General features: G+C 41.9%; 1 protein-coding gene across 1 annotated transcript in view; it reads right to left on the reverse strand.

Moving 5' to 3' along the window:
* Positions 1–15,917, reverse strand: part of fat2 (FAT atypical cadherin 2) — a 114,300-nt gene that overhangs the window by 49,423 nt on the left and 48,960 nt on the right. Inside the window, exons 10-15 of the mRNA XM_078260025.1 lie at positions 15,544–15,754; positions 10,639–14,306; positions 9,377–9,773; positions 6,944–7,143; positions 6,024–6,177; positions 2,694–2,927 (exon numbers count right to left, since the gene is read on the reverse strand). Of these exons, the coding sequence (XP_078116151.1) occupies positions 2,694–2,927; positions 6,024–6,177; positions 6,944–7,143; positions 9,377–9,773; positions 10,639–14,306; positions 15,544–15,754 (4,864 nt within the window). The remainder of the gene's footprint in view (positions 1–2,693; positions 2,928–6,023; positions 6,178–6,943; positions 7,144–9,376; positions 9,774–10,638; positions 14,307–15,543; positions 15,755–15,917) is intronic.

The following is a 15,917-nucleotide window of genomic DNA, read 5'->3' on the forward strand; positions in this document are numbered from 1 at the left end:
GTGTGAGTGAGATTAAAAGCAGGAGGCTATTAATCACAGGAAAGAGAAATAATGAAGAAAAAACAGAGAAAATCGTAGTAACACAAAGGAAACAAGGAACTGACAGCTGACAACTGAACAACGGACTGAGAGCTAATGAACAAGCAAAGTGTTCCTTTATATGTTGAGAAGATTTCCCTACTTCTTAAGCTGAATAAAGTCTTTAGAAAGCCTCTCTCAAAGCTGAAAACAGGGCCGTTTTTCTGACACCATAGAAGTTTTCAATTCAATAGTATCAAATCATAACAAGAGTTATCTCAATACACTTTACAGATAGAGTATGTCTAGACCACACTCTCTAATTTACAATTTTAGAGATGCGTGGTTCTCACAGGACAGCGACGGTACAAACATGATCTTCTAGAATATGATGCATTGCTGTAGATTAAACCACCCAACAGTATATAAAGGAGTGGGTTAAAGAGGTGAGCTTGTGAGTGGAAGGTTGTTCAGTCATGGATGTATAACAAGACCTGGATACAGCGTTCGAGGCCGAGCCCCGATCATTCCTATGAGAGTTGCTCAGTGGCGCATAAAGCCATCATGGAGCCAAAAATTACACGGATGGTTTAGCACTTCGTTAATGATTTCACGGAGGTTGTGACGCTCAAAATAATTTCTCCACTGATTTACAGACGTCTCTTTCGCCATGTAAGTCTATGGAAAAAACTATTTTTGGCCCAGCAAACTTCACTGTTTTGGCCACTATACTCAATTTGCCTTAAAGTCCGGTGCACTTCCTGGGGGCCAGGTTCAATCCCCAAACCGGCAGGAAAAAATCTGGGGGGAGAAAATAAAAAAATGCAGCGTTTGCCTCTCCCTCATTATCACCTTTGAGCAAGATCCCTACAATTAGTACTTTTACTTTAAGTACTTCAACTACATTTTCCTTTACAGGTTTTAAAAGCAGGACTTTTACTTGTAGTAAAAGATTTTCACAGTGTGGAATTGGTACTTTATCTTAGGTAAAGGATCTGAATAGATCTATCCCTGCTGGGTATGATGATATAATAAAATACCATGTTCACCATCTTAGCTTAGCATGTCAGCATACTTACATTTGCTAATTAGCTCCAGACACAGACTGATGACAGAGGATATTACATTTAAGAAATAAATGTGACCTAATGTGTAAAGCAGGATGTTAATTAAAAATAAAATCCCAGAGCAGCAAATAATTACCAGCACAGCTGGATGACTCGGTGGAGAGGTATTAGGTGGGCGTTTTCATAAAGCAAAATCTCTGTTGGGAATGGCTTAGTCTTTAATTATGTTCAGGATTAGTATACACTGTATGCACACAAAGGCGGGCCTGTGTATTAGGCTTCAGTAGAGTTAAGGATCGCTGACACCAGGTTTTATGGGTTGTCACGACATGTTCTGACCTGAGAGAAACATGATAAAGCTCTCTATGGTCTTACTGTCGTTGCACTTGCGTGTTCACAGCACCCAAAACTTTATTTTAAAACCTACTAGGGACCCAGCAACTCTATTTTACTCATTTTGGGCATGTCCAAAGGATGAGACAATTTTGGGTCTTCGAGACATTTTCATACAATGTGCAATAAGGCCATGGACCCAGAACCGCAGGTGGCAACATTTAGTGTGGCTCAAAGAGATCTGGGTCTCTCTCAGTCCCAGACTCGCACTCTGGCATTTATATCATTGCTAGATAGAAGCCTTATTCTGTGTAACTAAAGTCTCACCTACCCCCCTGTACAGTCGTTGGGTCAATGAGGTTATGGCTCACTTAGTCTCGCATTGCCAGACCTTCCTCCACAGCGCCGCAGAGGAGGGTCTGGCTAGTCCACATAGCATTCTGGGATGGGAGAAAAATGTTCTCTGGTTTATTGGCTTTTCTTTAAATCAATCACAATCGTCTTGGGCGACACTAAGCCCTGGACGGAGCCCCAGTACCGCTGCAAAATAGCCTCGGGAGGGAACTTGTTTTGGTGGAACGTGTACGTTCAAAAGTTGGTTTAGTCGTGCAACAGAAAACTCAGATTGGACAAACAGTCTAGCTAGCTGTCTGGATTTACCCTGCAGAGATCTGAGGAGCAGTTAACCATAGTCCTCAGAAATCCACCGGAGGTTAAAATGCCAACACAAAGAAAGAGGAAGGAAACGGACATCTGGCCAAAAAGAAGGACATCCGGTGGAATGTCCGGCGGCACCGGAAGTGGAAAGTCGTGGATATAGACTTACTTAGGCTCACTTAAAACTGGAAATGCTCAGTTATACCTCGAAGTGATTGGGTAATCAATTCCATAAAGTATGGCAACCATTCCTGTACTATTATAACAATGTCTATACTTTACACAATGTCACTTGATCCCTATTTATCCCTATTCTAATATGGATATCTAACACTGCCTTTATTTTTGTTAATTTGTTGTTTAATCCGTAGTATCATTGTTAATATAAGCATGACAATGTATGCCTCTGTATATTTATACATATATACATGATGGTACTTTTCTGTCTGTCTGTGCTTGCCATTTCCCCAGGGAGGAAGGGGTGGATGTTGTGGGATGATTGTTTATGTTTGTGTTTACTTGATTGATCTGAAGAAACCAATACAAATAATTGAATAATAATAATAATAATAATAATAATAATAATAATAATAATACTATTTAATAATAAAAACCTACCAGTGTCTGGGTCCTTGGCATACACGACAGCGACGGGAGTTCGTACGGTCGTGTTGTCGAACACGGTGACCTCGTAGTGGCTGCTGGAGAACAGAGGAGGGTTATCATTCATGTCCTGGACCGTCAGCCGGATGTCTGCCTGACACGAGCGCCCGCCACCGTCCGTCGCCTTGGCCACCAGGTTGTACTCGACCTCCTTCTCCCGGTCCAGCACAGCCAGAGTGAACAGCTCACCTGGGGACAGATGGACACAACACTGAAGCCATAATGACATTCAACAATAAGTTTGTCGTCGTGTTTGTAATTTCGTATAATACATAAATATAAATATAAAAAAAAAAAATTCAGTTTCATTTAACACACTCCTTACTTCCACAAGCTTCCAGATTTAATGTTTTTTTTTTCCCCCATTAAGTTTGGCAATAAGAAAGAATCAGCCATACAAGCAGTCCAGTGAGGGCCATTACACACCAGAAACCAAATTATTGGATTGGTGAAACACAGGGGGATAGCTTTGATTTTCCAGAAAGCAGGCCAAAAGGATAGCGACCGATAGAGGATAGAGGCCATCACTCTCCTCAACCCATCCACCGACTGCCTACCACACACACACACACACACGATGATCTATAAAATCTCGTGAGCAAAGACACTCACAAACATAAATATTCTGCTCGTACAAACACTAATACCGCATACACACACGTGCTTTTGTATGCACAGAAATAGATCAATTCAGACATGTAGACAGTCACACACACAGACACAAAGACACACAGACACACGTCACACACACAGACACAGAGACACACACAGACACAAAGATACACACACACAGACACGCACAAACAAACAGAGCTGGCTAGGGAAAAAGGAGCAGAATTTGAATTTCAAGATAATGTTATTTATTTAATCAGTTTATATAAAGATACAAACCAATATCACTAAATCAAATGACACACACACACACACACACACACACACACACACACACACAGACACACACAGTACGTACGGGCCAATAAAACCCCCTACTATTGGCCATGCAATATGTGCAACTGTAGCATTTTTAAAATGTATTCTTAACTTGCGTACAATGCCAATGCCAACAATACAACGCCAACACGTATTATGTGTTGGGTAAACTCTTATTTTGAAAAGTAACTAGTAAAATGTAGTGTAAATGTAGTGATGTTAAAAGTACAGTATTTCTCTCTGAGATGTCGTGGAGTAGCAGTATACAGTGGGGCAAAAAAGTATTTAGTCAGCCACCAATTGTGCAAGTTTTCCCACTTAAAAAGATGAGAGAGGCCTGTAATTTTCATCATAGGTACACTTCAACTATGAGAGACAAAATGAGAAAAAAAATCCAGAAAATCACATTGTAGGATTTTTAATGAATTTATTTGCAAATTCCTCGGGAAAATAAGTATTTGGTCACCTACAAACAAGCAAGATTTCTGGCTCTCACAGACCTGTAACTTCTTCTTTAAGAGGCTCCTCTGTCCTTCACTCGTTACCTGTATTAATGACACCTGTTTGAACTTGTTATCAGTATAAAAGACACCTGTCCACAGCCTCAAACAGTCACACTCCAAACTCCACTATGGCCAAGACCAAAGAGCTGTCAAAGGACACCAGAAACAAAATTGTAGACCTGCACCAGGCTGGGAAGACTGAATCTGCAATAGGTAAGCAGCTTGGTGTGAATAAATCAACTGTGGGAGAAATTATAAGAAAATGGAAGACATACAAGACCACCAATAATCTCCCTCGATCCGGGGCTCCACGCAAGATCTCACCCCGTGGGGTCAAAATGATCACAAGAACGGTGAGCAAAAATCCCAGAACCACACGGGGGGACCTAGTGAATGACCTGCAGAGAGCTGGGACCAAAGTAACAAAGGCTACCATCAGTAACACACTACGCTGCCAGAGACTCAAATCCTGCAGTGCCAGACGTGTCCCCCTGCTTAAGCCAGTACATGTCCAGGCCCGTCTAGAGTTTACTAGAGAGCATTTGGATGATCCAGAAGAGGATTGGGAGAATGTCATATGGTCAGATGAAACCAAAATAGAACTTTTTGGTAAAAACTCAACTCGTCGTGTTTGGAGGGGAAAGAATGTTGAGTTGCATCCAAAGAACACCATACCTACTGTGAAGCATGGGGGTGGAAACATCATGCTTTGTGGCTGTTTTTCTGCAAAGGGACCAGGACGACTGAGCCGTGTAAAGGAAATAATGAATGGGGCCATGTATCGTGAGATTTTGAGTGAAAACCTCCTTCCATCAGCAAGGGCATTGAAGATGAAACGTGGCTGGGTCTTTCAGCATGACAATGATCCCAAACACACCGCCTGGGCAACGAAGGAGTGGCTTCGTAAGAAGCATTTCAAGGTCCTGGAGTGGCCTAGCCAGTCTCCAGAGCTCAACCCCATAGAAAATCTTTGGAGGGAGTTGAAAGTCTGTGTTGCCCAGCGACAGCCCCTAAACATCACACCTCTAGAGGAGAGCTGCATGGAGGAATGGTCCAAAATACCAGCAACAGTATGTGAAAACCTTGTGAAGACTTACAGAAAACGTTTGACCTCTGTCATTGCCAACAAAGGGTATATAACAAAGTATTGAGATCAACTTTTGTTATTGACGAAATACTTATTTTCCACCATAATTTGCAAATAAATTCATTACAAATCCTACAATGTGATTTTCTGGATTTTTTTTTGGATTGTCTCTCAATGTTGAAGTGTACCTATGATGAAAATTACAGGCCTCTCTCATCTTTTTAAGTGGGAGAACTTACACAATTGGTGGCTGACTAAATACTTTTTTGCCCCACTGTACATGTAAAGGCATAAAAGCATAAAATGGAAATACTCAACTAAAGTACAAGTGCTTTGAAATTGTACTTAGTATTAGATGTTTCAAGTCATGGAAGAAAGAAAATAACGTTGACCTGTTGCTGGCAACTTTCCATTTAGGGCCAGCAACAGGTCAACGTTATAGGCCTCATCCTTCAAGATATTTCAATCTGTACCAAAGTGTTGGATTGCAGCGTTGCAGCATCTACAACCTCTCTGTTGGCTAAACACTGTGTGATATCTTACAGCCAATCAGGTGTTTTTGAAGACAAGAGAGAAAGATGGCATGACAGAAATTAAATGTGATAGATGCCAGTGCTCCTGACAAAAAACAAACAATAGAAATGTTTTTGGCTCTTATCAGCACGAAGCCTGTTTGAGTGCCGATGGCATCCCTGACTCAAACACTCAGCGCAGCTCACTTAGAGGAAGCTCTCGTGTTTTGACCCCAAACAGACGCCATCGTACCTGTCCTGTGGTCGAGGTGAAACATATCTGCGTTGTGACCGTGGAGGGTGTAGGAGATCTGTCCATTAGCACCCACGTCTGGGTCTGAAGCCGAAACCTTCAGCACAAACATGCTGGAAGGTGAGTTTTCCATCACCGCCTCCGTGTACACCAGCTGCAACAAGAGGATAATAACAGTAATCAGGCGTAGTCAAGCTACTGAGTGCTGCATAAATAAAATGACACGGTTACTGGGGCTCCAGCAAAGTTACATTTGAAGCAGTTGAGCAGGAAACTGAACCCCAAAATGCTCCTGATATGCAGAGGTTATTTTTCTAAGTTGCTTTGGGAAAAAAAGTCAGTCAAATTAACTTTTTTCATTCATGGAAAAGGCACGTGATTGTAAAAAACTGAAAAAAGTTGAGAAAAGTAAAGCTTTAAAGCTTCTCTCATAACGTTGCCATTTGAGTTCTTTTTATGGTTTGCATGTCCATTCATTCTGTTTGAACCTTGTATTTTTGCAGTTGCAGATACAGATTAGGCTACACTAACATTATTAGTATTATACTATTTGTAGAATGACTCCAGAGGCTTTTCTTTCTGTCGTAGCATAATATTGCTGTAAACTTCAGATTATTATTTCATCATTTGAAGTCCTAATTGGATTAGCCTGCTGCCGACATATATTTATGATTTATAGTCATTAAAGAAAGTTGATTTAATGAAAAAAGACTAACTCATTATATAATTGTATTCATATATATATATATATATAGTGCTTTATTTAAAAAAAAAAAAAAGCACCCCAGAAAAAAGGGAACTGCAGATGCACAAGTGCCCTTTGTTGTCTATGTGTGCATGTGCCTGTAGATGAGGACAATGTGAACTTGATGAATATTATGTAAATGAAAAGGGTGAAATACTTCCATGTCCTTCCTCACCTGTTCACACAGTGGACTGTTGTCGTTGATGTCCAACACGTGGACCTCCACGAACACCGGAGCCTCAGACTTTCCGTCGGTGGCCGTGACTTTGAGCGTGTACCTGTCTTTGGTCTCTCTGTCCAGAGCTTCCCTCGCGATCAAACCCCACTCGCCCTCGTCCTCCTGGATGATGGCGAACTGGCCCATAGGGTCCCCATCTGCATGTGTGATGAAGAATGGAGTTACTAGAACGGTAGTTTCTCCTACAGGGCTGTGAAATTAATCAAATTTTGATCGCAATTTCTTTTATTTCAATTTCAGCTCCTAACGATCACAAAAAAATCGGTAACACTTTACTTGAAGGTATCTACATAAGAGTGACATGACACTGTCATGAACACATGACACTGTCATGACACTGTCATGACACATGAACCCTAACCCTAACCCTAACCATAACTTGTCATGACAAAAAACAAATAAAAGAAGCGTATGTCATAAAGGTTTATGACTTGTTTATAATGTTTATGACACGTTCATGACAGTGTCATGTCACTCTTATGTAGATACCTTCAAGTAAAGTGTAACCAAAAAATCTAAAGGGTATAATTGTAGTACTGGTATTGCTTTTCACTAAGTTTCTTTTTGGTTGTCCTGTTTGTTGTCAGCTTTTGCTTCCATTATTGTATCTCTCTAAAATGCTATCACCCTCTGAGTAATATGGTGTTTTGTTATAACAGCAGCTTTGAGATTGAGTACAGCTGCCATGTTTTTCCTGATGAATAATTCAATAATTTCTGTTTTTTTCTTCTCAGTTTCTGTATCAACATTACGACTAACTCACCTGGGTACTTTGCATTGCATGGTTTCTTCTCTTTCTTAACTGCTCTTTAATATTTAAAGCACTTTGAATTGCCCTGTACAAATAAAGCTGCCTTGACTTGCCTTGCCTTACAAACTTCCATCTTTGAGATGAAAACGGTTTTTCAACAATTCACAGGCAGGTGAGTATGGCCATCGGTCTGCATGTTACAGCAGATTGCAGTCAACCACCTGTCTGCCAGGCTGATGGAGCCGCTGTAGAAGCTTTCTAACGCTTCAACCTCAAGAAGGAAACCATTTGAATTCGTTACAGCTGTCAAAAGTTGCCACACAGGTCTGAAGTGCTGAACTGAGACGTTGGTTTTCTTTGGCAGTGACAAAATACTAATTGAGTGCTACTCTACATAAACAACCTGCAGCACCATGAGTGACGAGTGTATCCCGGAAAAATGCAACGCATGTAGGGACATGTAATTGTGATGTTTGATTGATGATTGACACTTTTCTTTGTTCAGTGTGGTTTCGCTTGTGTACTGCTGCTGTAACATTGAAGTGACCTATCTATCTATCTATCTATCTATCTATCTATCTATCTATCTATCTATCTATCTATCTAATCATTATCTTACTCTTCGCATCATTTAGATCACCAAAATGAAAATAAGAAATAGAAATGTTTTAAAATCTGCATGGTTATACAGATCATCAGGACAATTGTTTCAAAAAATATAGTATAATATTAATATGCATCAAATTTTGATGCTTCTTCATACAGTTAAAATGTTTGTATTATTTAGACTCATTGTTCTCAAATATGCATTTTTGCTGTTTGGAGAAGTTTTTGAAACAACATTCAGATCATCATGTAGTGAGAGAAAATCCTGAATGTGAATGTAACTGAAAAGTTAAAATAATGAATGAAATGTAAAAAACAGAAAACAACGACCTTATTTTATGAACTTTTTTGAGTGGCTAGTCAAAAGTAATATTGCATGACAGGTCCAGATCTCAGTTTCTAAAATCCAGGCTGATGAAAAAGCACTAAAAATCAAAGTGATGCATTTTTGATTTTGCTGTGTGAAGCAGCTCCGTTGTAGACGAATACTGAAGTAGTAAAATCGTCACATTAATCACACTGGTGGCTTGTTTGGTTTTCTTTACGACAAGCCAGTGTCAGCATCAGACATACCCTACCATTTATAGATAATCTCAATGCAAATGCTCCTCAGTTGCACTTTCCAAAGTGACAACGAGCTGCTTTAAAACGTCCGGCTTAACTGTGTGGAGGAAAATGGAGGATTTGCATTAATTCCTGTCTTTGTTTTTTGTACTTAGCTGCGGGGCATCTGTCTTGTCGGCTTGACAAGACAGATGTGTCTTGAGATTTAATTTCACCTCATTGTTCGATGAATCCCACAGTGTAGCAAACGGGGTAATTTGGCTGATAAAACACAAGTGTATCACACACACACACACACACACACACACACACACACACAGAGAAAAACAAATACATGATCACAAGTGTGTGAGTCACAAACAATTACACTTTTATGCACACCTGCATACACACTTGCTACACACAAGGGAACATCACACACTCATACATACACATTTAGACGCACTCACCTGTGATGTAACACGTCACAAGGCGGTTCTCCAGTGACACGTCAGCATCTGTGGTCGTCATGGAGACAATGACTTCCCCGGGGCTGCTGTTCTCCACCACTGAGCCCCGGTACACGTCATCGGAGAACTTTGGCGGGTTGTCGTTCTCGTCCGTCACGGTCACCTCCACCAGGACGCTGGATGACAGCTTAACGTCGCCGCCGTGGTCTGCAGCCAACACCTTGAACCTGTACACCCTGGTCGCCTCACAGTCCGTCTCCCGTAGGGTCGTGATCCAGCCGCTCTCTCCGTCGATGGAGAATACCTCAGTGATGTCCGCCGCCGTGTCATCGGGTAGGGACTCCAAGCTGTAGGTCACAAGACCGCTGGTGTCTGTGTCCGGGTCGTTGGCGGTCACCTGCGAGTCAAAATCAGCATTTTAAAGAGGTGTGTTGACATTTTAGGAAATGAGCTTGTTGCTGTCTTACTGTGTGTTTTAAGCCGAGTTTAGCACTTGTCTAAGTTAGGCTAAAGCATTCGGATAAAACTAGGCAAAAGCTGCAGTCATGCAATATCAACAGAACATGAAAAACTCCCATCATTCCAATTTAGCAAGTGTTCTAACTGTCTGTCTATTGTGTTCTCAAATTATCATACTAAAAGGACAGTAAGGCCCATTGACTATGTAAATGCAGTCTTTAAAATAAGACATTTACAGATTGTTTACACTTTTCGGCTGCAAAGTGATGTAGTCATTTTGCAAACAAGCCCTTACAGGGCTGAATGTAGTCACACCAGATATATGGCATTTTTTTATTGAGCTACCTATCTGTAGCAGTTGTTAACAAGTAAACAGATACAGACAAGAAAGTCCTTTTATCTTGCTTAATCGATTTGCTTAATTGAAAGAAAAAGTGTTAATGTTGGACATTTGAGCAATAGTGTCTTTACAGCCAATTTGCCACTGTTTTTTTTTTAGACTTCTGTAGGATTTTCACCAAGTGGAAGAAATTCCTGATATCTCAGACTTGGAATCACAACTAGGAGGCTGACATGAACGTTTTTCCCACTTGACTGACCACAATTACTGTCTCAACAATATGATGTGAATGCAGCGCAAACCCATGTAGTGTTCTTTAGCTTAACTTAGGGCTAAATTGGTTTTAAATTAGTATGGGAAACACATTTTAAATACCTTTTACATCAACTAAAAAGTACTTGTTCTGTCCACAGTGACTTCAGTTTGTCCCAAAGATGAACAAAAAAATAATTAAATTACTCACCTGAATAACAGTGGTTCCAGCAGGCATGTTCTCAGCCAGGAAGGCCCTGTATGGGTTTGCATCAAACACCGGCTGGTTATCATTCACATCTTGGACCTGAATGCTGACCGACACTAGTGATGCAACATCAGTACCGTTGTGGCTCCCCTTAGCGATCACATCTATCTGATACCATTTTGTCTTTTCGTGATCCATAGTCTTCTGCAACAGCAATGTTCCACTTTCTTTGTCCAAACTGAACACTTTGTCTTTGTTGCTTTCCACAGTGTTCCCGTTCACCAGGCTGTAAATAAGTGGCATGTCAGAGTCCGCCCTCACGGAGCCTACCTCTGTCCCGACGGGGATGTCCTCTGCAGCTGAGAAGGTGTAAAGAGGCTCTGAAAACTTTGGAAGAGGAACCTCAGGAGGAACCACTTTGAGCTGAACAGGGACTGTGGAGTTATAGAAAGGAAGGCTGCCATCACGAGCTTTGACTTTGAAGTTGAAAATCTTGTTCTCCATGCCAACGAGGCTCTCTTTGACACTCACGACTCCGGTGAAAGGGTTGATCTCGATAATGTCTTCGGTCACCTCCTCGGCTTCATCTACTGTGTAGGTGACATCTGCATTTTTGCCATCATCTGCATCGTAAGCCATGATTTGAATGACAGGGGAGCCTTTATTTACAGTTGACTGAATTGAAACTTGGTACTCAGATGCTTTAAACTGAGGAACGTTGTCATTCTCATCTGTGAGAATAATTTTGACTGTACAAAAGGCCACTCTTCCGCCGCCATCTTTAGCCATCACTTTGATAGCTATGACTCTCTGGTCAGGGTTCTCTCTGTCCAATGGTTGTGTTGTAACAATCTGCCCATCAGTGTCGATGGCAAACTTCTCATCAGCAAATTTGTTTATGATGGTGTAGTCAACACTGCCATATGGCCCGTCGTCAGGGTCAATGGCCGCTAATCGGATCACCCGAGTTCCTGCCTCTGCATTTTCAGCCAGCTCGGCTTCGTAGATGCTCTGCTTGAAGTGCGGACTATGCCTGTTGCTGTTTATCATGTCAATATTGACTGGTGCTGTTTTCTGAAATACTCCGTCAGACACAGCCACTGTCAAGTTATAGTAAGGATCCAGATTCCTCTTACAGACATTAGAAAAAGAGATGATTCCTGAGGATTCATTGATGTTGAAGTAGTGGCCTTCGTTCCCTGAGAGGATTCTGTACTTCAGGTTATTCAGGTCCTCAGTGTCCGGATCTGAAGCTTGGATTTTGATGACTATGTGACCACACTTTGCCATTTCATCCAGTGCCACGTCATACTGGGAGGTGACAAAGTCTGGTGGGCTGTCATTGACATCCGTGATATTTATGAAGACATGGGCTTCACTACTAAGAGGAACAGTACCATTGTCAGTGGCTCTGACTTTCAAATTAAAGTGATTTATTTTTTCATGGTCCAGCACCTGTTTTGTGACAATCAACCCACTATGAGGGTCTATCTCAAAGAAATCAGTCTCATTCCTCTCCGTTTTCACAATCTGGAAGGTAAGATCTTTATTTCTGCCAGAGTCCTTATCAGAGGCAGAAAGTTGTATAACAGAGGTGTTGATTGGGAAACCCTCAACAATGGTCGCAGTGTAAGATAGCTTTGAGAAAACTGGCGTGTTATCGTTCACATCCTCTACTTCTATTTCAATGGTGGCCACCGAGGAAGCTCCGGTCACAGAGTCAGTAGCACGAACTGTCAACACATGCATGGTTTGGCTCTCGTAGTCGAGGGGGTTGGTGATGGTCAACACACCAGTTTTGAAATCAATGTGAAAGTGTTGTGAGGCGTTTTCCTCTTCAAGGTTGTAGATGAGCCGATAGCCCTCTGGATTCCTGGCCTGGACGTGTAAGATGGTGGTGAACGGGGGGACATTTTCGGGGACTTTCAACGGATACAGAAGGGTCTGGAAAACTGGGTTGGTTTGATTTCTCACTTGAATACTGAGCTGTGCCATTGTGCTGTGACTTGGCTCACCGTCGTCTATAGCCATGATTGTCAACACATACTTATTCAGAGCTTCAAAGTCAAGAGGCCTTTGAAGGGACACATCGCCTACGTCAGGATCTATCCTGAAGAGGTCGTAATCCTCCCCCAGTGAGTACATGATGGAACCATTCTCTCCCAGATCTCGGTCGATTGCAGTTGCTTGATATAAAACATCTCCTGGTTCAGAGGTTTCAGAAATCATCATTGAAAAAGGCAAATTCAGAAACTGCGGAGAGTTGTCATTGACATCATCTATAAAAACCTTGACCTGGGTGGTAGCAGTCCTAGCTGGTGTTCTCAGGTCTTCTACCTTCACAACTACGTCATAAACATCTTGTTCTTCTCGGTCAAAAGGGATACCTGTTGTTTCAAGAACGCCTGATGTCTGGGAAATTACAAACTTTCCCATTGGGTTTACCACAGAATACAGAAGAGGCTCATTTAAAAAACACCCTTTGGCTTTGAGTGCCACCAACATTTTGACTGTCTTTAGGTTTTCTGTAACGCTTGCTGAATACACTTTCTGCTCAAATCCAAGATCACTGGCTGTTAGGTTTGTCACGTTTACTTTGACGGTAGCTGAGTCTTTGTAGAGGCCGTCAGAGGCTTTGACAACCAGCTGGTAAAATGGCCTGAATTCAGACACATTGCTAACGCTAATGACTCCAGTATTGGGATGAATTGAAAAGGCATTGTGAAGATTTCCCTCGGTGATGCTGTAGGAGACTGCTGAGTCTGAGTCATGGGCCATGACGCGCACAACCTCTGTATCTCTGACAGCTGGGAAGATGATGGATGGCTCGTACACAGGGGTGGAGAAATGTGGCGGGCAGTCATTTAGGTCCAGGATGCGAACAGTGACCTTGGCAGGCTCCGTTGCACACAGCGATGGCTCCCCCGAGTCCTTTACCTGCACGGTGAAGTGATACTCGGCCTTGGCTTCAAAGTCCACTGGTGAAATTAAAGAGATGGTGCCCATACTTGAGTCTATCTTGAAGATGTTTAGGGCCTCCTGTTCGAGGATCTGATAGACCAGCAGAGAATTTGAATCTTTGTCTGCATCTGAAGCCTGGATGACCAGAGGGGTGTTTCTTTCTCCCATAACCATGCTATTGATGTGAGCTGACTCGCTTATTTGCCCCAGGTACTGCCGCTGCTGAAAAACAGGAGCGTTGTCATTCATGTCAATCACGTAGACGTAAACGACCGTCTTGGACGAGGCTCCAGCCGTGGTGGAAGCTGTAACTTTGAGCTTGTAGGAGGCAGAGTTTTCAAAATCAAGATGCTTTTGGATCGAAATCAACCCAGTGTAGGGGTTGATATGAAATGTTTCATTTGGGTTGCCACTTTCTATCCCATAATGCACTGCAGCAGGGCTGGAGGCTGAGATGGTGACCACTGGTGTTCCAAGGGTGCTTAATTCACTGATCTCTGTTAGGTATTCATCCGAGGGGAAGGCGGGTGGGGTTTGGTCGGAGATGCGGATGTGGACGTGGACTGAGCAGAGGTCACTGCGCTGAGGGAAGCCCTGGTCAGTGGCCTTTACTGTCAAGTGGAACTGGTCCTGAGGTTGAAGGTCCAAAGGTTTGGACACACTGATGGAGCCCAGCTCCGGATCAATGGAGAATAAGTTGTTGATATTCCCTGCAGGGAGAAAGGAAATTATGTTTTATATATAATTAACTATTACAAAATGTTATAATTTGTATCATTGTACACTATGTTTTAGTCATAGTCACCTAAAATTGAACAGGTAATTGATCATTTATTCTCCTATTATCTATCCATCCATTCAAATAGGCTAATGTGGTTTATTGCTGTGAGTTTGGAAATCACTGCTCCTGGCCAAATACATTAAGCTCGTGAAATTCTAAATTGTTGTTTTCACACCAGTTTTTATACAGATTAAACAACTCTGGCTCTAGGCAAGAAAGGGAAAATGAAATGAAAATGAAAACTATTTCCATAAAACAATTTAAATAGTATTAATCCGACAATAGTTTCAGATTACTTCACTCAACTAGGCTATAAAAGATTTTTATTTAAAAGTGCAATTTTCTTGATTCTACTGCACTGAGCAATATTCCTACTAGTTTGAAATACTTATTTTATTTAAACAAGAAAAACTCCTCCATCCATCCATCTTCATCCACTTATCCGGGGTCGGGTTGCGGGGGTAGCAGCTCCAGCAAGGGACCCCAAACTTTCCTTTCCCGGGCCACATTAACCATAAACAAGACAAACTGCTCTGCAATAAGTTACATTCATCATGCCCTATTGAACTTTTTTTTCCTTTAGTTATAAGGGAAAATAGTGTGGAAGGTTGAATCAGGGACAGTATTTGTTGTTAAGATGGATGTTCTTTGCTGTGTGAAATACACTGTGCATTCACAATGTGTTCTGCTGCAGCAGTTGGGGTCATTGCCAAAAGCTTTGATCATACATGATCAGCAATATCCTTTGGATTAATTATACACTTTTGCAAGAGAATGCAAGTTGTCGGGTTAAGCTGTTCCAGAAATCTCTCAGAAGGTGAAGATGTTTGAGAAGTAATGTGTGATGTGAGAAGTAAACACAGGGGCCATAAAACGATAAAAGACAAGAGTCGGACTGAGATCAGGAGGTTTAAATTCTGATCTCAAACAGAAAATCATGGCTGGGAAGGCAACTGAGAAACACTTTCTTTCCCCAGACATCATGATTTTGCACTTGAACCCTCTGCTTCAGTGAAGCTAAGACTTCGAGACATCTAAAGGCTGTGGCTGTACAGGGTATCTCCCGGCAGTCTACATTAGAAAATGGTGGCATTTTGGGAGCGCAGGTGTGAATATATGTAACTGATTAAAAATTAAAAGATTAAAAAAAGTTTTTTTCTGATCACCGGAGTTCAGAGAGTAGCTGATGTCGGCATTGCTGCCCATGTCCCTGTCCAGAGCCTTGACCCGGACCACCTCGGAGCCTGTAGGGGCAAGGTTGGAGATGCTGGCCTCGTAGCGGGGGCTGAGGAAAGTTGGCGAGTGGTCGTTACAGTCCTCCACATGAACCACCACCTTCACAAAGTTCCTCTTCACTGGGATCTCCTGGTCACGCACCTGAGGAGGAGCAAAGAAATGTTAAAGTGTCTGTGGAGAATATTAGAGCTGTTACAGTGATAACTGCTGGAAGAAACATAATACGAAAATATAAAATAATGAGTATTGCGCCAGTTTTGCTTATTGATACATTCATTTTTTTACTGCATTTTATGTATTTGTG

This window comes from Sander vitreus, chromosome 10 (assembly GCF_031162955.1).
Source record: "Sander vitreus isolate 19-12246 chromosome 10, sanVit1, whole genome shotgun sequence".
In the NCBI taxonomy this organism is placed as follows: Eukaryota; Metazoa; Chordata; class Actinopteri; order Perciformes; family Percidae; genus Sander; species Sander vitreus.